Below are 21,429 nucleotides of genomic sequence, written 5' to 3' on the forward strand. Positions count from 1 at the left end.
TCATATTTCCTACCAATCACCCCCACCCAACCCAAACAGCCATTATGTAACACTGATAGTATTACTTACATGTAGTTATCAATTTCAAATATCAAAAGTTTTTGCTCTAGAAGTGTGCCTGAATACTTTTGTTCACTCTCCATTTCTTTCACAAGTTGGGAATCAAGAAATTGTACAGCGGCTATGAGATACCACACTCCAATAGTCTATTAACAATCCTGATTAAAGGTCATAATTGGCTAAAATGTAAGGTTAGTTATTTTTAGCCAATTATCACCTTTAATTAGGGTTATTAACACAGAATATGGGAGTGTGGTATCTCATAGCCATTGCACAAAAATGAAAATGTTCAAGTTAAACACCTACTCGCCCTGCCCCTCCCCTTTTCCCCTATCCACCCCTCCTTCTACTCATCCCTCCCTCTAACTGCTCCTTGCACCACCATAACTTCCCCTGCCCATTACTCCTCACCTACACCCTCTCCCCACCCCTGCTTACCCACTCACACAGGCCCAGCGCGCTGCCGATCAGCCTTTGCGGACAGCCACCATCTCTCTCTTCATGTGCAGGGCCGAACCAGCCGTCCCTGGGGTCCGCGTGGGTGTAAGCGCTGAATGTTGTGGCGACCGGGAGAAGTGCGCTCGTGCTGTGGAAGGGCCGTCCGGTGCCAGTCGCGCGGGGCTCGCGCTGCCCGGGGGCCGTGCGCAGCTTGCCATGCCCGTCGCGCCGACAGGAAATCACAGGCGCTCGCCCATCCGCCGCACCGCTCGACAGATGGGAGAAGTGACTGGTTGTGCGGGGAGCCTTCCAACTGGCTTGCCGGCTGATGACATCGACAGACTTCTCGTGTTACAATTTCTCGTGTTACAATGGGGAAGGATGTGCAATGAAGGGGGAGGGTGGTGGGGGTGACATTACCAAAAAACAGCATCGGCTCTCGCTGCAGGGCGGGCCACCTCTAATACATTTTTGAAATGATCTTGCAGGCCGAATATAATTATATCGCGGGCCAAATTTGGCCCGCAGGCCAGAGTTTGACATGTGTGCCCGAAAGGTTGACCTCCTGGTTGTGTCAGTGGTGAAGAATGCAAATGCAAAATAATAATGATAACAAAGGTAGGATGGAGATTAGGGTAAAAAGTAGAAAAGAGAATATAGGTGAGGGTCATTCTCTGAAATGCATATATTTTAATGCAAGAAGCATAGTGAACAAGGTAGATGAGCTTAGAGCATGGACAGATACTTGGGGTCATGATATTGTGGCAATTAGTGAGACCTGGCTACAGGAGGGGCAGGACTGGCAACTTAATATTCCAGGATACATTTGTTTCAGATGTGATAGATTAGGGGGTAAAAAAGGAGGAGGAGTTGCTCTGCCTGTTAAGGAGGACATTACTGCCGTGAGGTGGCAGGATGGTCTGGAGGGATCGTCCAGTGAGGCTGTTTGGGTGGAATTGAGGGGTGAAGGAGGCATGAGGGTGGTAATAGGGGTGTATTACAGACCACCAAATGGGCCAAGAAAATTAGAGGAACAAATTTGTAGGGAGATAACGTATATGTGTGAGAATCATAAGGTAGTGATCATGGGAGATTTTAACTTCCCTCACATTGATTGGGATACCCATACAGTTAGAGGGTTGGATGGGCTAGAGTTTGTTAAATGTGTTCAAGATTGTTTTCTAAATCAATTAGTAGAAGAACCGACTCTGGATGGTGTAATACTAGATCTCCTGTTAGGGAATGAGCTAGGTCAGGTATCGGACATTAATGTTGGAGAACCAATTGGGTCTAGTGATCATAATTCTGTTAGTTTTCGGGTAGTTTTAGGGAAGAGCAAGGAGGGGCCTAAAGTTGAGTTCTGGATTGGAGAAGAGCAAATTTCAAAGGAATAAGAAGGGGTTTGGGGAGTATTGTGTGGGACAGGATATTTTCAGGTAAGGATGTAAATGAAAAATGGAGGATATTCAAAAAAGAAATTTTAAGGGTACAGAGTAGATATGTCCCAGTGAGGATCAAAGGAAAAGCTGGAAGTCATAGGGAGGCTTGGTTTTCGAGGAATATTGGAAATTTGGTTAGGAGAAAAAGGGAAGTGTACAAGAGGTATAAAGAGCAGGGAGCTGAGAAGTTGAAGAAGGACTACAAGGAGTGTAGAAGGAATCTTAAGAAAGAAATTAGAAAGGCCAAAAAAAAGGCATGAAGAGGCTTTGGCAGACAGAGTAAAAATAAATCCAAAGAGTTTCTATAGGTACATTAAAAGTAAAAGATTAGTGAGGGATAAAATTGGACCCCTCGTAGATAGCGAGGGTAGGCTGAGTGAGAAGTCAGAGGAAATGGGGGAAATTTTGAATGATTTCTTTGCCTCGGTATTCACTAGGGAAAAAAATATTGAACCAGTTGAAGTAAAGAAAACTAGTGGGGAGGTCATGAAGCATATAAGGATAACTGAGGAGGTCGTGATGACTATGTTGAAAAAGATAAAGGTGGATAAATCTCCAGGTCCGGACAAAATATTCCCAAGTACACTCAGGGAGGCTTGTGGACAGATAGTGGAGCCATTTACAGAGATATTTAGGTTGTCACTGGCCACGGGGGAGTGCCAAAGGATTTGAGGGTGGCGCATGTGGTTCTGCTGTTTAAGAAAGGGTCCAAATGTAAACCTGGGAATTATAGGCCTGTGAATCTGACGTCTGTGGTGGGCAAGTTGATGGAAAGTGTTCTGAGGGATGGTATTTACAAATATTTGGAGGTACAGGGATTGATAGGGAGTAATCAGCATGGTTTTGTCAGGGGTAGATCATGCTTGACAAACCTGATTGAGTTTTTCGAGGGGGTTACAAAAAAGGTTGATGAAGAGAAAGCTGTGGATGTTGTCTATTTAGACTTTAGTAAAGCTTTTGACAAAGTTCCCCACAGGAGGTTAGGAAAAAAGGTGGAGGCATTAGGTATAAATAAGGAGGTAGCGAAATGGATTCAGCAATGGTTGGATGGGAGGTGTCAGAGAGTAGTGGTAGAAAATTGTTTGTCCAATTGGAGGCAGGTGACTAGTGGAGTTCCTCAGGGATCGGTCCTGGGTCCACTATTGTTTGTTATATATATTAACGATTTGGAAGTAGGGGTGGAGAATTGGATAAGCAAGTTTGCGGACTGAGTGAGTGGGGCACTGAAGGAGTGGGACTTCCAGCCTTTGGCTCAACAGGCTTAGGCAAAAGCAGGCGAGGAAAAAGGTAAGTGGCATTATTTTAGCTCAGTCATGCCTATGGGGTTAGTGCTTTGTACTGGATGTCAGATGTGGGAACCATGGGTGAGTCCCACCCTCCCAAATAGCCACATCTGCGTCAGGTGCACCGAGATGCAGTTCCTTAAGGACCGAGATGGGAAACTGGAGCTGCAACTTGAGGACCTATGCTGGTAAGGGAGAGTGAGGAGTTGATAGATTCAACTTTCAGGGACATAGTTACCACAAGACCAGATGTGTCAGGTAAGTGGGTAACTGTCAGGGGAGGGAAGAAAAATACCAGGAAAATGAAGAGCACACCTGGGAATATCCCTCTCAGTAACAGGTATATTTTGTTGGATGCTGTTGAGGGAGATGGACTGACAGAAGCTGCCAGCAGTGACCAGGTCACTGGCACTGAGCCTGGGATGGTGGACCAAAAGGTAAAGTGGAATGCAGTGGTCATTGGGGACTCCATTGTCAGAAATACAGACAGGAGATTCTGTGAGTCAGATAGGTATGCCCGCATGGTGTGCTGCCTCCCTGGTGCAAGGGTGCAGGATACTCAAATCGGGTCCAGGGTATTCTAAAAGGGGAAGGCGAACAGCCTGATGTCTTGGTACATGTGGGTACCAATGACATAGATAAAAAGAAGAAGGAAGTACTGAAAAAGGATTACAGAGAGCTAGGACAGAAACTAAGAAATAGGACTGCCAGGGTGGTGATCTCTGGTTTGCTACCTGTGTCAAGTGCAACTGAGGACAAAAATGGAAGGTTAAGAAAAATGAATGTGTGGCTGAGGAGCTGGTGTAAAGGACAGGGTTTTGGCTTCTTGGATCATTGGGATCTCTTTTGGGGAAGGCATGACCTCTACAAGAAGGATGGGTTACACCTAAACCCAAAAGGGATCAATATATTGGCAGCTAGGTTTGGTACAGCCGTCGGGTGCGGTTTAAACTAATTTGGCAGGGGGGTGGGAACCTGTATGATAGGGCAAAGGACAGAAAAGAGAAAACAGGAAAAGTTAGGTTAGGCAGCAAAAGTAAAAAATCAAAAAGAGCAAGGAGGGTGAAAAAAGCAAATCTGAAGGCTTTATATCTTAATGCAAGAAGCATTTGGAACAAGGTGGATGAATTAGCTGTGGAAATTGAGATAAACAAATATGATTTGATTGGGATTACAGAAACATGGCTGCAAGGTGGGCAAGCCTGGGAACTTAACATCGCAGGGTATACGATATTTAGGAGGGATCGACAAGAAAGAAAAGGGGGTGGGGTAGTATTGATGGTGAGAGAAGGGACCAACACGATTGACAGAAAGGATATCAACTCGGAAGATGCGGAATCTATATGGGTAGAACTGAGGAATCGCAAGGGGCGGAAAACGTTAGTGGGGGTGGTATATAGGCCTCCAAATAATAGTGTAGAGGTGAGGGAAGGCATTAAAAGAGAAATTAGAAAAGCGTGCAATAAGGGAACAGCTGTCATCATGGGAGACTTTAACTTGCATATAGATTGGACTAGCCAAATTAGTAAAAATACTGAGGAGGAGGAATTCCTTGAATGTTTACGGGACGGTTATCTAGACCAATATGTCGAGGAACCAACTCAGGAGCAGGCCATTTTAGATTGGGTATTATGCAATGATAAGGGGTTAATCAGCAATCTTGTTGTGCGAGGCCCTTTGGGTAGGAGCGATCACAATATGATCGAATTCTCACTCGACATGGAGAGTGATGAAATTAAAACCGAGACTAAGGTCCTGAATTTAAATAAAGGGAATTATGATGGTATGAGACGGGAGTTGAGTAAGATTGATTGGGTGGTGTTTATGGGGGAGTTGACTGTGGATAGACAATGGAAAGCATTCACAGATCTAATGGAGAAATTGCAAAAATCATTTATACCGGTTTGGCATAAAAATAAAACAAAAAAGGTGACTCAACCATTGATAACAAGGGAAATTAGAGACAGCATTAGATCCAAAGAGAGAGCATATCAATTGGCCAAAAAAAGTACCACAACCGAAGACTGGGAGCAGTTCAAGATGCATCAAAGGAGGACAAAGGGACTAATCAAGAGAGCAAAAATAAATTACGAAAGTAAGCTTGCGGCAAATATAAAAACCGACTACAAAAGCTTTTATAAATATGTCAAGAGGAAAAGATTGGTGAAATCCAGAGTAGGTCCTTTGCAGTCGGAATCAAGGGAATATATAATGGGGAACAAGGAAATGGCAGACCAATTAAATTCTTACTTTAGTTCTGTTTTTACAAGAGAGGATACAAATAACCTCCCAAGGATGTTGGGAAACATAGAGACTAATGCAAGGGAGGAACTGAAAGAAATCAGTATCTCTAAGGACATGGTCTTGGAGAAATTGATGGGATTGAAGGCCGATAAATCCCAAGGGCCTGATAATCTACATCCTACATCTACTTAAGGAAGTGGCCATTCAGATAACAGATGCTTTAAGAATTATTTTCCAGAAATCGATAGACTCAGGATCAGTACCCATGGATTGGAGGGTAGCTAATGTTACCCCATTATTTAAAAAGGGGAGTAGAGAAAAAGCGGGGAATTATAGGCCGGTGAGCCTTACATCAGTAGTGGGCAAAATGATGGAATTCATTATTAAGGATGTAATAGCGGAGCATATGACTAGCAGAGAAGGGATCGGACAGAGTCAACATGGATTTACAAAAGGCTTGACAAATCTATTGGAATTCTTTGAGATAGTGACAGGTAAAATAGATGGGGGAAGAGCCAGTGGATGTGGTGTACCTGGACTTCCAAAAGGCCTTCGATAAGGTCCCGCATAAACGACTGGCTTACAAAATCAAGGCTCATGGGATTGGGGGCAAAGTATTGATGTGGATTGAGAACTGGCTGGCAGGTAGAAGACAGAGATTTGGGATAAATGGCTCGTTTTCTGAGTGGCAGGCGGTGACCAGTGGGGTGCCACAGGGATCTGTACTGGGACCCCAGCTGTTCACAATTTACATTAATGATCTGGATGAGGGGATTGGATGTAATATCTCCAAATTTGCAGACAACACTAAGCTAGGAGGGGTTGTGTGCACGAAAGAGGGGGTCAGGAAGCTCCAGTGTGATTTGGATAAACTGAGGGACTGGGCAGATACATGGCAAATGCACTACAATGTGGATAAATGTGAGGTTATCCACTTTGGTCATACAAACCGGAGGGCAGATTACTATTTGAATGGCAATAGATTAAGAGATGGGGAAGTGCAGAGAGACCTAGGGGTACTTGTACACCAGTCTCTGAAGGCGAGCATGCAGGTACAGCAGGCGGTTAAAAAGGCAAATGGTATGTTGGCCTTCATATCAAGAGGGTTTGAGTATAGGAACAAGGATACCTTACTGCAGCTGTACAGGGCCTTGGTGAGACCCCACCTGGAGTATTGTGTGCAGTTTTGGTCACCTTATCTAAGGAAGGATGTTCTTGCAATGGAGGGAGTGCAGAGGCGATTCACCAGGCTGATACCTGGAATGGCAGGAATGACATGAGGAAAGATTGCGCAAATTGGGATTGTACTCCCTGGAGTTTAGAAGATTGAGAGGGGATCTCATAGAGACATAAAATTCTGGCAGGACTGGACAGAATGGATGCAGATGGGATGTTTCCAATGATGGGAAAATCCAGAACCCGGGGCCATGGTTTGAGGATAATAGGCAAACCATTTAGGACCGAGATGAGGAGGAATTTCTTTACCCAGAGAGTGGTGAATCTGTGGAATTCATTGCCACAGAGGGGAGTAGAGGCAGGTTCATTAAATATATTAAGAGGGAATTAGATATATTTCTTCAGTATAAGGGTATTAAAAGTTACGGAGAGAAGGCGGGGATGGGGTACTGAACTTTAAGTTCAGCCATGATCTCGTTGAATGGCGGAGCAGGCTCAGAGGGTCGAATGACCTACTCCTGCTCCTATCTTCTATGTTTCTATGATACAAAGATTGGTGGTGTTGTGGACAGTGAGGATGACTACTGTAGATTAAAAGGTGATTTAGGAAGGCTGGTGGTGTGGGCTGAGAAATGGCTGATGGAATTTAATACAGATAAGCGTGAGGTGTTACATTTTGGAAAGGCAAATCTAAATAGGTCATATCCATTAAATGGTAGGCTATTGAGATGTGCAGAGCAACAAAGGGATTTAGGAGTGATGGTAAATAGTACCCTCAAGGCTGATACTCAGGTAGATGGTGTGGTGAAGAAGGCATTTGGAATGTTGGCCTTCATAAATCGGAGTATTGAATTCAAGAGTAGGGAGGTTATGATGAAATTGTACAAGGCACTGGTGAGGCCAAATTTGGAGTACTGTGTACAGTTTTGGTCACCAAATTATAGGAAAGATATAAACAAAATAGAGAGAGTGCAGAGAAGGTTGACGAGAATGTTGGCAGGATTTCAAGGTTTGAGTTACAGGGAAAGGTTGTGCAGACTAGGGTTTTTTTTCTCTGGAGCGTAAAAGATTGAGGGGAGACTTGATAGAGGTGTTTAAGATTTTAAAAGGGACAGACAGAGTAAATGTGGATAGGCTTTTCCAATTAAGAGTGGGGGAGATTCAAACTAGAGGGCATGGTTTAAGATTGAAGGGGGAAAATTATAAGGGGAACATGAGGGGAAATTTCTTTACGCAAAGGGTGGTAGGGATGTGGAATGAGCTTCCGGCAGACGTGGTTGAGGCGGGATCATTGGTTACATGGTCCGCGTGCTGGTCAGTGGGACTAGGAGGGTGGGGATTTGTTACATCATGGACTAGTTGGGCCAAACTGGCCTGTTCTGTGCTGTTATATGGTTATATGGTTAATGTTGGCATTTATTTCTAGATGGACATGTTGAGACTATAAACCACTGGTGAGGCCTTACTTGGAGTACTGTGTACAGTTTTGGGCGCTGTATTGAGAAAACGTGCTGGCGTTGGAGAGAGTTCAGTGAAGATTTACTAGGTTGATCACAGGAATGAAAGGGTTAGTTTATTAGGAACAATTGTCAGCTCTTGAACTATATTCGGAGTACAGAGGATGAAGGATACTACCCTCCACCAGACTCCTCAACAACATACTTAATCAGGATCTCATTCTTGTGCACTTTATTGAGTTTTTTAAAAAACTCTCTCTGTATTGCGGTTTGTTTGCATTGGTTATCTGTTTACTTTTTTTGCATTTATATACTGCATACTTTTTTTTGCACAGCCAATAAATGGTAATTCTGCCTCACCCACAGAAAAAAGAATCTCAGGGTTGAATGTGATATCATGTATGTACTCTGACAATAAATCTGAATTTGACTTCAGGTATTTCAATGCTGAAAAGCCTGGACAGAGTAGATGTGGCAAGTATGTTTCCCATGGTCAGAGATTCTAGGACAAGAGGGCATAATTTCAGAATAAATTTAAAACAGATGCGAAAAATTTCTTTAGTCAGAGGGTCGTGAGTCTGTGGAACTTGCTGCCATAGGCAACAGTGGAAGTGAGGCTGTTGGGTGTATTTAATGCAAAGATCGACAGGTATTTTATTACTCAGGGGATCAAGGGTTATGGAGCTGGGGTGTGGGCCTAAGTGGGTGGATAGACCAACTCATGATTAGAATGGTGGAGCAGACACAGTGGGCCTACTTCTGCACATGTATCTTGTGAATATGCCAACAGCTCTCTTTGCAACCCTCTCTAACTATGATGCCACTTTCAGGAAAATATGTATCTGTATTCCTAGATCCCTCTGTTCTACTGCACTCCTCAGTATCCTACCATTTACCATCTATTCCCTTTCTTGGTTTGCCCTTCCAAAATGCAACACCTCACACTTGTCTCCATTAAATTCCATCTGCCATTTTTCACCCCATTTTTCCAGCTGGTCCAGATTCCTCTGCAAGCTTTGAAAACCTTCTTCACTGTCCACACCTCTAAACTGTCTTCTGCAAATTTGCTAATCCAATTTTCTACATTATCAACCAGATGTCAAACAATAATATAACGATATATATCTATAAAAATAATAACCACACAGAAACAGGCCATCTCGGCCCTTCGAGACGGTACCGGTTCATTTGAACAACTCCACTACTCCCGCACTCCACCCATAACCCTCCAACCCCTTCACCTCCATGTACATATCCAACCTTCTCTTAAATGACAGAAGGGACCCTGCCGCAACCATCTCCTCTAGAAGATCATTCCACTCTGCCTCCACTCGCTGAAAAAAGCATCCTCTAATATTTCTTTTAAAGTTTTTCCCCCTTACCTTTAACTCATCCCCTCTTGTTCCAACCTCCCCTGCCCTCAGGGGAAAGAGTCTGTCTAGTCTATCTATTCCTTTCATAATTTTAAATGCCTCTATCAAGTCCCCTCAGCCATCTACGTTCCAATGAATAAAGTCCCAGTCTCCTTAATCTCTCCCTGTAATCCAGATGCCGTAAGCTAGTCAACATCCTTGTACATCTTCTCTGCACCCTCTCCACCTTATCTATATCCTTTCTATAATTTGGAGACCAGAACTGAGCACAGTACTCCAAACCAGGCCTCACCAATCCCTTAAACAGCCACAGGATCACTTCCCAACTCCTATACTCTATACTATGATTTATGAAGGCCAGCATACCATATGCCTTCTTAACTACCCTGTCTCCATGGAAATCCACCTTCAGTGAATTCTGTACCATAACCCCCCCAGGTCCCTGTGTACCTCAATGCCCTCCCCTTAACTGCACATGTCCTATTCTGGTTATTTTTACCGAAATGCAGCACCTCACACTTGTCTACATTGAATTCCATCTGCTATCTTTCAGCCCACTCTACCAAACAAACCAAATCCTTCTGTAATCCAAGAAAACCTTTCTCTCTCGGATCATCCGCATATTTTCTTACCCAGTTAACCACACCCTCCTCTAAATCATTAATTTAAATGATAAACAGCAAGGGACCCAGCACCGATCCCTGAGGCACACCACTAGTCACAGTCCTCCAGCCTGAGAAGCAAACATCCACCACCATTCTCTGGCTTCTCCCACATTGCCAATGTCAAATCCAGTTTACTACTGGGTCTGAACTCTGTTTCATCAGGTTGTACTTGTGCAATTAGATGACAATAAATGACTACCTCACCATGAATACCAAATGTCTGAACATTCCTGACTAATCTCCCATGTGGGACCTTGTCAAAGGCCTGACTAAAGTCCATGCAGACAATATCCACAGCCTTTCTTTCAAGTTTCTTGGTAACCTCCTCGAGAAACTCTACAAGATTAGTTAAGCATAACCTACCATGCATAAACCCAGGTTGACAATCCCTAATCAGTCCTTGGCTATCCTAATACTTGTATATACGATCTCTTAGAACACCTTCCAATAATTACCAACCACTGACATCAGGCTCACTGGCCTATAATTTCCAGGGGTACTTCTGGAGATTTTTTAAAAAAACAGAACAACATGAGCTACCTTCAAATCCACATCTGTGGCTAAGAATATTTTAAATATTTCAGCCAGAGCCCCTGTAATTTCTACACTAGCCTCCTTCAAGGTCCAAGGGAATATCTTGTTACGCCATGAAGATTTATCCACCCTTATTTGCTTTAAGACCTCCTCTTCTTTAACCTGTATTAGATCCATGGCCTCACTGCTTGCTTTCCTCATTTATGTTGACTGTGTCAGTTTCCTGAGTAAATACTGATGCAAGAAAAAAAACATTTAAGATCTTCCCCTGTCATGATAATGAATATGTAAGAGATGTACCGGAAGTCACGTGGTATGAGAGGGAGATAAGAACACAAGCAGGAGAACAAAGGAAACCGGAGAATAAAAAGACACTAAGAAGTTTACCTGATAAAACTAGTGTTTAATGTTTCATTAACTTCACATTTCGGGCCACAAATGTGACATTGGCGACGAGGATGAAAGAAGCTTGAAGAAAATGAAAGACTAAACAAGATTACAGAGGTTTACAGACAACTTCAAGGTGATAAGAATTTTCTCTGTGACTCTGTACTTTTGGAGCTGGAATATTTCCTCATGGCTGGGGCAAACTGTGACTTTTTAACACATAGTGGAATTGCTCATTTTGACCCGACTGGTGATGCAAGCACTGTAAGTGTGAAGTGGAAGGCATGGCTGGAAGAATTTGAATCCTACGCCGACAGTCGTGGCCTATTTCTAGATACCAATACAGTTGAACAAAAAGTGCAGAGAAGGGCGTTACTTCTTTTCACTGCTGGACCTGCAGTTCGGGAAGCATTTAAGTCACTTTTGAATACTGGAAGAAAGGATGAGTACCAGAAAGCGGTAGATGCATTAAATGCACACTATGTAGTGACACCGAATGCTACATTTCAACGCCATTTATTTCGGAGAACGAGACAAGAAGATGGCCAGACAATTGCTCAGTACGTGACGAGACTACGCCAGCTGGCTGTTGGATGCAATTACATGCCAGCTGATTTGGACAACCAATTACTGGATCAAGTTGTACAGCACTGTAGATCAGATAAACTCAGAAGACGTCTACTGGAAAGAGGGAGTGAGTTGGAACTCACTGATGCTTTAACCATTGCTGCTGCATTAGAGGCTGTTAAAGGGCAATTTCATACCATGACCCTGAAAGACAACTCAAGCCAGCAAATTAAGAGGCTCTCACAACGCCATAATCAGCCAAGATATGCGTTGACACAGGACGTGGAGTGTTATCGATGTGGAAAACGAGGTCACTTTGGAAAAGACCCATATTGCCTGACCAAGGGCAAAGTTTGCAGAAAGTGTGGAGGTAAGGACCATTTTGCAAAGAAGTGCAAAAGCAAGTCCAATGCAGACCAGAAGAGGAAGAGTACAACTTCCAAAGGCAAAGTCTGGGGGAAAGGAAAGTATCCTGGAAAGAAAGATACCATTCGCCAGATAGACGGTGACGATGATGATACCCAGGAGGAACAGAGTTGTTACCAATTTACGTTGAATGAAGTACGTCACGAGAAGGTCCCAGTGATCATTGGTGGAGTGACAGTTCAGGTCATTGTAGACTCAGGCAGCGACAGTAATGTGATTGATCGACATTTATGGGAGAAGTTGAAAAGGAAAAAGATCATCTGTACCTCAAAGAAGTGTTCCAAGAAACTGTATCCATACACAGCAACCAAGCCATTGCAGACCATTGGATGTTTTACTGCAACTGTTGAAGCTGGAGATAAGTACACCGAAGCAGAGTTTATGGTCATAGAAGAGAGGGGAGAACCATTGCTGAGTAGAAGCACAGCGCAAGACCTGGCAATACTTCATATTGGAGCTTGTGTCAATTCAATTCAGTCATACGAGGATATGAAGCAAGAATTCCCCGCAGTCTTCCAAGGAGTAGGAAAGCTGAAAGGTCGACAATTGAAGCTAGCGGTAGATGAAATGGTCAAACCCAAGGCACAACCAATGCGCAGAACTCCGTTTGGACTTCGTGGGAAAGTCGAAGCCAAAATTAAAGAATTGATCGAACAAGACATTATTGAACCGGTTGAACATTCGACACAATGGGTCAGCCCACTAGTGATTGTGCCCAAACCAAAGGGTGACATAAGACTATGTGTTGACATGAGAATGGCAAATGAAGCTATAATTAGAGAACGACACCCTATACCAACGGTGGAGAAAATACTTCAAGAACTAACTGCCAGCAAGGTATTCTCAAAAATTGATCTGAAACGGGGCTATTATCAATTAGAGCTGGATCCAGGTTCCCGAGATGTGACAACATTTGTGACTCACTGTGGATTGTATCGTTACAAGAGACTATCATTTGGAATTAATGCAGCTTCGGAGATCTACCAGTATGAAATCCATCGAGTGATTCGAGGCATTCCTGGAGTTGCTAACATTTCTGACGACATCATAGTCCATGCACCAACGAAGGAAGAGCATGACAAACGGTTGAGGCGTGTACTATCTAGACTACAGGAGGCAGGCCTTACTGTGAATGGAAACAAGTGCCAGTTCGGTGTGTCAGAAATGGACTTCATGGGACACAGACTTACACGGAAAGGACTAAACCCTGCAGAGGCCAAGGTGAAAGCTATTGAAGAGGCACGTGCACCTCAGAACGCAACAGAGGTGAGGAGTTTCCTAGGATTGGTCAATTTTTGTGCAAAGTTCATTCCTAATTTCGCTACAGTGGCAGAACCACTAAGGAAACTAACCAGGAAAGGTGTACCATTTCATTTTGGATCTGAGCAGAAGAAAGCGTTCACAGCGCTGAAGCAAAGCCTGACAGATGCAAAAACTCTTGGATATTACGATCCGGCGGCATCTACCAAAGTCATAGCGGATGCCAGCCCAGTTGGTTTAGGAGCCGTGTTGGTCCAGATGCATGATGGAGGACCAAGAATCATTGCCTATGCCAGCAGATCGTTATCAGATGTGGAAAGAAGATACTCTCAGACAGAGAAAGAAGCACTCGGACTTGTGTGGGCCTGTGAAAGGTTCCATGCATATTTATACGGCATTGAATTTGAACTCATCACAGATCATAAGCCATTAGAGGTGATCTATGCACCTAGATCCAAACCATGTGCCAGAATAGAGAGATGGGTACTCAGACTACAACCCTACAAATATAAAGTAATCCACATTGCAGGGAATGCAAACATTGCTGATCCGCTGTCCAGATTGGTGAAGGATGGTGGTCCACAATTCAAGTCAGAATTGGGAACAGAAACAGAGAGCTTTGTACGCTTCGTAGCTATTCAGTCGACACCGAAAGCTGTGACCTCGAAGGAAGTCGAGAGAGAATCCGAACGTGATCCAGAACTCAGGGAAGTAAGAGAATGCATAGAGTGAACAATGGGACAAGTGTACTCACAAGGCTTACATTCCCATCAGAGACGAACTTTGTTGCATCGGACAGTGTGTATTAAGAGGTTGCAGATTGGTGATTCCGCAAAGATTGAGACCGAAGATCGTATCCTTAGCGCATGAAGGACACTTAGGTATTTTTGGTACCAAGCAAAACCTCAGAACCAAGGTATGGTGGCCAGGTTGTGATAAAGACGCCGAGAAATTTGTTAAAACTTGTCATGGATGTCAAATCACAAGTAGGAGTAATCCGCCAGAACCGATCCGGAGTACGCAACTTCCAACAGGACCATGGATCGACGTAGCTGTTGATTTTCTTGGACCTTTACCGACGGGTGAATCAATTATGGTAGTGATAGATTATTACAGCAGATACTATGAGTACGTGGTGTTGAAGTCCACAACCACTGAAAAAACAATACAAGCATTAGCAGAGATATTCGCAAGATATGGATTACCTGTTACATTATACTCTGACAATGGTCCACAATTCATTTCAGAGACATTTGCGGAATACATGAGGACCACAGGTATCCACCATCATAAAGTAACTCCGAAATGGCCGCAAGCCAGTGGAGAAGTAGAGAGACAAAATCAGTCCATTGAAAAACGATTGAGGATTGCACACGCAGAAGGACAAAATTGGCGAGAAGCATTGCTATCTTATGTGGCTGTCTATCGAGCAATGCCTCATGCAACCACTGGAAAAAGTCCTGCAGAAGCATTTTTTGGGAGAAAAATCCACACAAAAATGCCAGAAATAAAGGAAATCCGAGACGACCAGGAGGTGAGGGACCACGATGCTGAAAAGAAAGGTGCAGCAAAGCTGTACACAGATTTGAAACGTGGAGCCAAGTACTCAGACATCATGCCAGGAGATAATGTTCTAGTGAGGCATGAAACTGGTGGTAAGCTAGACACACCTTATTACCATCAACCCTATACTGTCGTATCCAGAAGTGGCAGTATGGTGACAGTCAAGTCTCCGACTGGAGTCCTGTATAAGAGAAATGTATCAAGTGTAAAAAGGTACCAGTCCAGAGATACATCGAGCGAAGAAGTTGAAAGGCCAATACGAGATGCTGAAACTGAGAGACCTGATGATGTTCCAGAGGCAGTTACCAGCACTCCTGATGAAGTGACTAGAGCGCCAGAAACACGCGAAGCCGTGGCGAGCAGTATTTCCGACGCTGAGAGTGAACAACCGAGAAGCGACGACAATATCGCAGGCAGGCCGAAACGAAACCGGAAAGTGCCCAAACCATACGAAGACTTTGTGCCATAGTTTTAATAAGAACTTTGGGACAGTATTTTAATCTTTTATCATAAAGTGCATGTATGTGTGCTGTAGGAAGTAAATTTTATGTGTAGTAGAGTTATAGTATTACTATTAGTTACGATGTTTGTATGTTTCCGATAGATATTGGTAAGTGAGGGTAAAGTTTATTTCTGATTAAAGGAGGGATGTCATGATAATGAATATGTATGAGATGTACCGGAAGTCTACCTGATAAAACCAGTGTTTAATGTTTCATTAACTTCACATTTCGGGCCACAAATGTGACATCCCCCATCTCTTTTGACTCCATACATTGCCAACTATTCTGATCTTCAAGTGGATCAACTTTGTCCCTCATTATCCTTTTGCTCTTAATATACCTATAAAAACCCTTAGGATTTTATTGCTACTTTCATGTCTTCCTTTACCCTTCCTGATTTCTTTCAGTTTTAACTTGGTTTTTTTAAAAAAAAACTCAAGTACCTCATTTGCTCCATGTTGCCTACACCTGCTTCATGTCAAGAAAATCAAAGTTTGTGGAGATTATAGTGCCATGGATCCATATTGTCTTGGGAACAAAAACATAAAATGATTTTACAGAATAGAATAAGGTCATGTGTCCATTCACTGATGCATTTAAAGCTAAAAACAAAAAATAAAAATGGAAACACAGGAGACTTCAAATGCTGGAATCTGAAGCTAAATACAATCTGCGGGAGGATCTCAGTGAAGTATCTTCTGAGAGTTCCACTATCTTGTGTCATTGCATCCCTGATCTAAATTTGGTTTTAAGGTCCCACTAATATACAAGAGCAATAATGTCTGTTTATTAATGTTGTTTAAATGAAAATGTTTTTAAAAAAAGTCTGTTGTGAATAATGTATGGATGATTGGCCTTATCTATCTGGGGAAGGTAATTTTTTGTGGGGGTGGGGAGGGACAAGAGGGTGGATGGTAAATGCAGCTACTGAGCCCAACCATGCAGTTCCCATGTACTTCATTGACCATATGCTCACAAGCTTCTGACCATCCTTGAATGCCAACAAGTGACCCAAGTTGCTGTTTTCATAAAAATTGCAGTATCTTAATTATGCATTCAATGATGTGGATAATATCTCCTTAAATAGTGGGTGGATTGACTGCTGAGTATTTCTGCATATCCAAAGACATCCATAATGACTTGTCACTGCAACTCTCAAGTAATAAAAATGCATAAAAACTTTTAAAATCATTCATTTATTTTCTTAGATCTGCCCTTAAATCTTTGTTCTAGTACCTGTGTGTCTTCTTTAATGTTTTTGGCAGCATTCTGGTCAAATAGACTGTGCTGTTATTGTTTTAAATTAATTCTTAAATTTACAATCCATCAAAATTTCCTCAAATTTTAATAAATATCATACTTTAGATATACTGGATCAATAAACTTTAAAGCAACACAATGAGATTCTCTTGCACAAGTGTTTTAAAACCAGCTGTTTGTAGATTTTTCTGAAATAAAGCTTCTCGTCTTACTCGAAACATGGGAACAAGATCTACTGAGACAGAAAAAATTCTACCAGAAGGTTCTATTGACATTCAAACAGAGGTTTTACAAAAAAAAAATATTTACAACCTTAGAATTGCATTCACAACTCATGGTTTTGATTCAGAAGCCTAAGCTAATTCCTCCATGACTTTTATCTTGTTTCTATTTTGGCTTCTTTCTTCCTTCGAAGTTTGTAATATCAATTAGCTGGTGTCCACTGACTCAATATCTCACAGCTCAAAGAACAGCCATTTGTTTTATTGCTTTTTAGCCTTTAAAAGTGCATCAAATCTTGCTTGTCCTTTCAACTTTAATAAGATTTTAGCAAAGTATATTTAGCCAAGTATTACAAATAGAAAACAAACCACCATGCACACTTGAACACCTCAAACTGTAACTGTTGAAATTGATTAGTATTAATTTCACAAAATCCTTCAAAGATTATGTTTTAGAGTCATTTATTACATTAAGAGCATTAAAACAATAACAGCACAGTCTATTTGACCAGAATGCTGCCAAAAACATTAAAGAAGACACACAGGTACTAGAACAAAGATTTAAGGGCAGATCTAAGAAAATAAATGAATGATTTTAAATGTTTTTATGCATTTTTATTACTTGAGAGTTGCAGTGACAAGTCATTATGGATGTTTTTGGATATGCAGAAATACTCAGCAGTCAATCTACCCACTATTTAAGGAGATATTATCCACATCATTGAACGCATAATTAAGATACTGCAATTTTTATGAAAACAGCAACTTGGGTCACTTGTTGGCATTCAAGGATGGTCAGAAGCTTGTGAGCATATGGTCAATGAAGTACATGGGAACTGCATGGTTGGGCTCAGTAGCTGCATTTACCATCCACCCTCTTGTCCCTCCCCACCCCCACAAAAAATTACCTTCCCCAGATAGATAAGGCCAATCATGCATACATTATTCACAACATACTTTTTAAAAAAAAAATTTCATTTAAACAACATTAATAAACAGACATTATTGCTCTTGTATATTAGTGGAACCTTAAAAACAAAATGAGGATTTATTTACAAGCATTCCAATGAATGCATTAATACAATTTTATGAAAAATATATTTAAGGGACTGAGGACATTTAACATAAATGGGAGTTCATATTCCAATGTAGTACAAATAAACCAATTAGAAGATTCTTGAAGAGCACTTGTTTCTACAAAAAAATAACTGTAATATTGTTCTCAAATGATTAATTTTAAGTTTGTTACCAAGTACTTAGATTTTTTTTAAATAATGCAGATTCTGCATAAATACACAAAATACTGGAATCACTTAACAGTTCAAGCAGCATCTGTGGAATGATAAACAGAATTCACATTTCAGGTTAAACACATAATCTGAACTGAAAGATAGAGAAAATGTGTTAATTTTAATTCAGCAACCATTGTGTTAATCAATTTGAGATATCTCCATTTGTCCTATCCACCCCTACCCACTTTCTCCTCAAAGTAACATCAACTGGTTATCTCTCTTTTGTAGTTCTGCTAGAGTGTCTTCAGCTTGGAATATAAACTCTGGTTGAGCTCCAACAAATGCCTCCCAACCTATTGTTTCAACTTAAAAATTGTTTGTTACCGTACTGTTTCAAACCACGCGTAACAAGCAGCTAACTCAAAATATCCTTACCACTAGATCTATCCCCCAACTATGTGCAGGTGTACTAATGTGATGTACTCAAAACTATTACAGTCCAAGCCAAAATCTAGAAAGTTACTTCAAAGTTCAGTCTTTCAAATTAAGTGCTGAAGCGTAAGCCTTTGAAATTTGATGCCCAGAATTAATGATGGGAAGACTGGAGTTGTGGCTACTACAGATTCACAAATTCTCCTTGCGTTGCCTTTGAAGAAATGTCCATCCATGAGCTGTAGTCATAATACTCCTGGTCCATTTGAAGGAAAGAATCGAACTGGGCAACCTTCACAAAGCTTCCAAGACCCTTGCACCGATCTCTCCAAGTGACCTTCACTGTTATTCACACTCAAAATGAGGCATTTTGCTTCCCAAAAGACCCTCCTGGCACAGGTCAATCCACCGAAAAAGGCCTAGTCGATCTCAGAGCATGCTTTGCTCAGAATTCCACAAAAATAGCTGGTCACAAGAGCTGCTTTCTCTTCAGCAGTCAGAAAGGTTCTCCCTTACAAAATCATAATGTCTTTGCAAATGTATCAAATTCTGGAACAGACTGTTCCCTCAGTTTTTCCAATGTATCAAATTGTCGCTGGTCTGTGAACTTGTGCTTGAGTGAAATGTTAAGTGTGACCATTCATTTCTTCCTGTCTATATTATCCCTTACAGTGATAATCCCATTTTACTAAAATGGGAGCTTGTAATAGTACCAAAAATGATTATCGGCAAGGCAAAATATTCCAGAATGCAGAATTAATTCAATTCCCACCTTAAAGTCATAAATTCTGTCCAAATTGCATTATCTTCAATTCCTGCTGAGATATTTTAAATCAGGAATTGCTGCATAGACTTGTCAAGTTACAATGAAATTCCTTCCAGATATGATACGACTCAATTGGGAAAAGGTGGACCCTCACCACAGGTTTACATTCATGGGACTTCCATAGACAAAGACAATGCCGAAATGGATCAACCAGAAATTAGCCAATTCAGATGGACCATTTCAAAAGTTTAGTTCAATTCAAAATACTGGTTAATCTGAGACATTGAGAAGCTATTTTTGTTGGGGGAAATCTCATCAGATCTCCTGCAGATTAAAAACTAAAATGCAAAACATTCCACCAAGCTTACATTTTCATATAGGTACTTCCATCTAAAAAATGAAATATAATTTTTAATGAAGTCAATCAAAAAGATCAAGTCCAGCAACGTTAACTAGTTACAGAATTACAATTTTTACAAATCTGCTGCACCTAATAAAGAATCAAAATAAATACCATATTCCCAGTAGTGACATCATAATGATAAACCGACTTCACAAAGCACTCAACTGATTTCAAATTAGTTCATTGTTCAAAATCAAATATTTCAAATTAAGATGTAGCCAGTATTACTGCTCATACCCAAGAATAAACGCTTATAACCGATTTATTTTAAACCAAATGTATCAGTAATCTACAGCATCTAAAACGATACTCCAATGTTAATACTAATTGAGACTCAAACACATTCAAATGACTGGATCTTTAAAATTCAGTCTTCATTATCACTAGCACTTGTCTTACTACATAATTAGGAAGTTTTGTGCGTCTAATTGCTTAAATATTCAATATATATCAAGAAAGGTTCATTGCCCTTTGCCCTAAGAGAATTGAACCCCTGAAATTTTACTTGAAGAAAAACTTCAGTGCAATACTAAAAATACATTGGTTAACATATACTCACTAGCCGTAAATTAAAACGCTGCAAAATACAGACTGGTCCTTCTCTTTATCTTGAACATTCATTGTACACTTCAGTCCAATCCAGTTCTAATCAGAAATTCAGGGGGCCATGCATTTCAATCGAGCTGGAGGAGGGAGGTAACAACAGTCCAACCCAGACCGACTATACCGATACATCATTTAAGTAAGCGAATGAGAGGGATAGCCATGTCCTACCTGCTCCGACTCTAGTTCCGCAGCCTTTCTCTTTCTGCTAACTATTTTTCTCGCCATGCTGTGGGAGGGAAAGTCTTTGAATCCACATGGATGTAGTTAATAAGTGGTTAAGTGGACGAGGCCTTTGAGAAGGAGCGTCAAAAATAATGCAATTGTTTACTTCCTCAAAGCCCCCACCTCTTGCAAGTAGTTCCTGATTTAAACGGATTAATTGTCAAGGTCCGTCCGTAATCGGCGTTGTTTTATAAACTGCAGCCCGAGGCCGCGTGCGCACAATCCCACCAAGGGCTGGTGTCAAACAGTCAGCCTACCCCACCTGACGCTGCCGTCACTATGCGCACCCCATAATCTTCCGGCCGACTAACGCGGCTATCGCTGTGCGCACTCCATAACCTTCCGACTGACGCGGCCATCACTGTGCGCACTCAATAACCTTCCGACTGACGCGGCCATCACTGTGCGCACCCAATAACCTTCCGACCGACCACCGACTGACGTTGCCGTCCCTGTGCGCCCTCAATAATCTTCCGGCCGACCAACGTTTGACGCTGCCGTCCCTGTGCGCACTCACTAATCTTCCGGCCGACCACCTGCAGAAGCTGCCGTCACCGTGCGCATTCAATAACCTTCCGGCCGACCTCTTGCAGACGCTGCCGTCACTGTGTGCACTCAATAATTTTCCGGCCGACTGTCGACTGATCCTATCGTAACCGTGGGCACTCAATAATCCTCCAGCTGACCACTCCTCATCGAAAGCCTCCCTGTCACTGTGCACACACGATAGTTTTCCGGTAGCTCTTTTTTCCCCTCCCATTAATGCTGCTTGACTCGCCGAGTTCCTCCAACAAATTGTGCGTAGTCCTTCTCCAGCATTCCCGTTACTGCGCGCACTCAATAATCCTCAATAATCGACCTTCACTTCTTTTTGTCCAGTTGTGCCTCACATCCACTGTCCCCTGTCAGTGA

General features: G+C 42.0%; 1 protein-coding gene across 2 annotated transcripts in view; it reads right to left on the reverse strand.

Annotated features, from left to right (window-relative positions):
* Positions 1 to 20,952, reverse strand: part of dcaf12 (DDB1 and CUL4 associated factor 12) — a 110,286-nt gene extending 89,334 nt beyond the window's left edge. The window contains exon 1 of one of the 2 annotated variants that reach the window (XM_069924160.1): positions 20,464 to 20,943. In XM_069924160.1, coding sequence (XP_069780261.1) covers positions 20,464 to 20,520 — 57 coding nt within the window. In that variant the 5' untranslated portion in view covers positions 20,521 to 20,943. Of the gene's footprint in view, positions 1 to 20,463 lie in introns of both variants that reach the window. The other variant, XM_069924162.1, reaches the window with a different exon arrangement.
* Between the last annotated feature and the right edge of the window lie 477 nt (positions 20,953 to 21,429).

This window comes from Narcine bancroftii, chromosome 3 (assembly GCF_036971445.1).
Source record: "Narcine bancroftii isolate sNarBan1 chromosome 3, sNarBan1.hap1, whole genome shotgun sequence".
NCBI lineage: Eukaryota > Metazoa > Chordata > Chondrichthyes > Torpediniformes > Narcinidae > Narcine > Narcine bancroftii.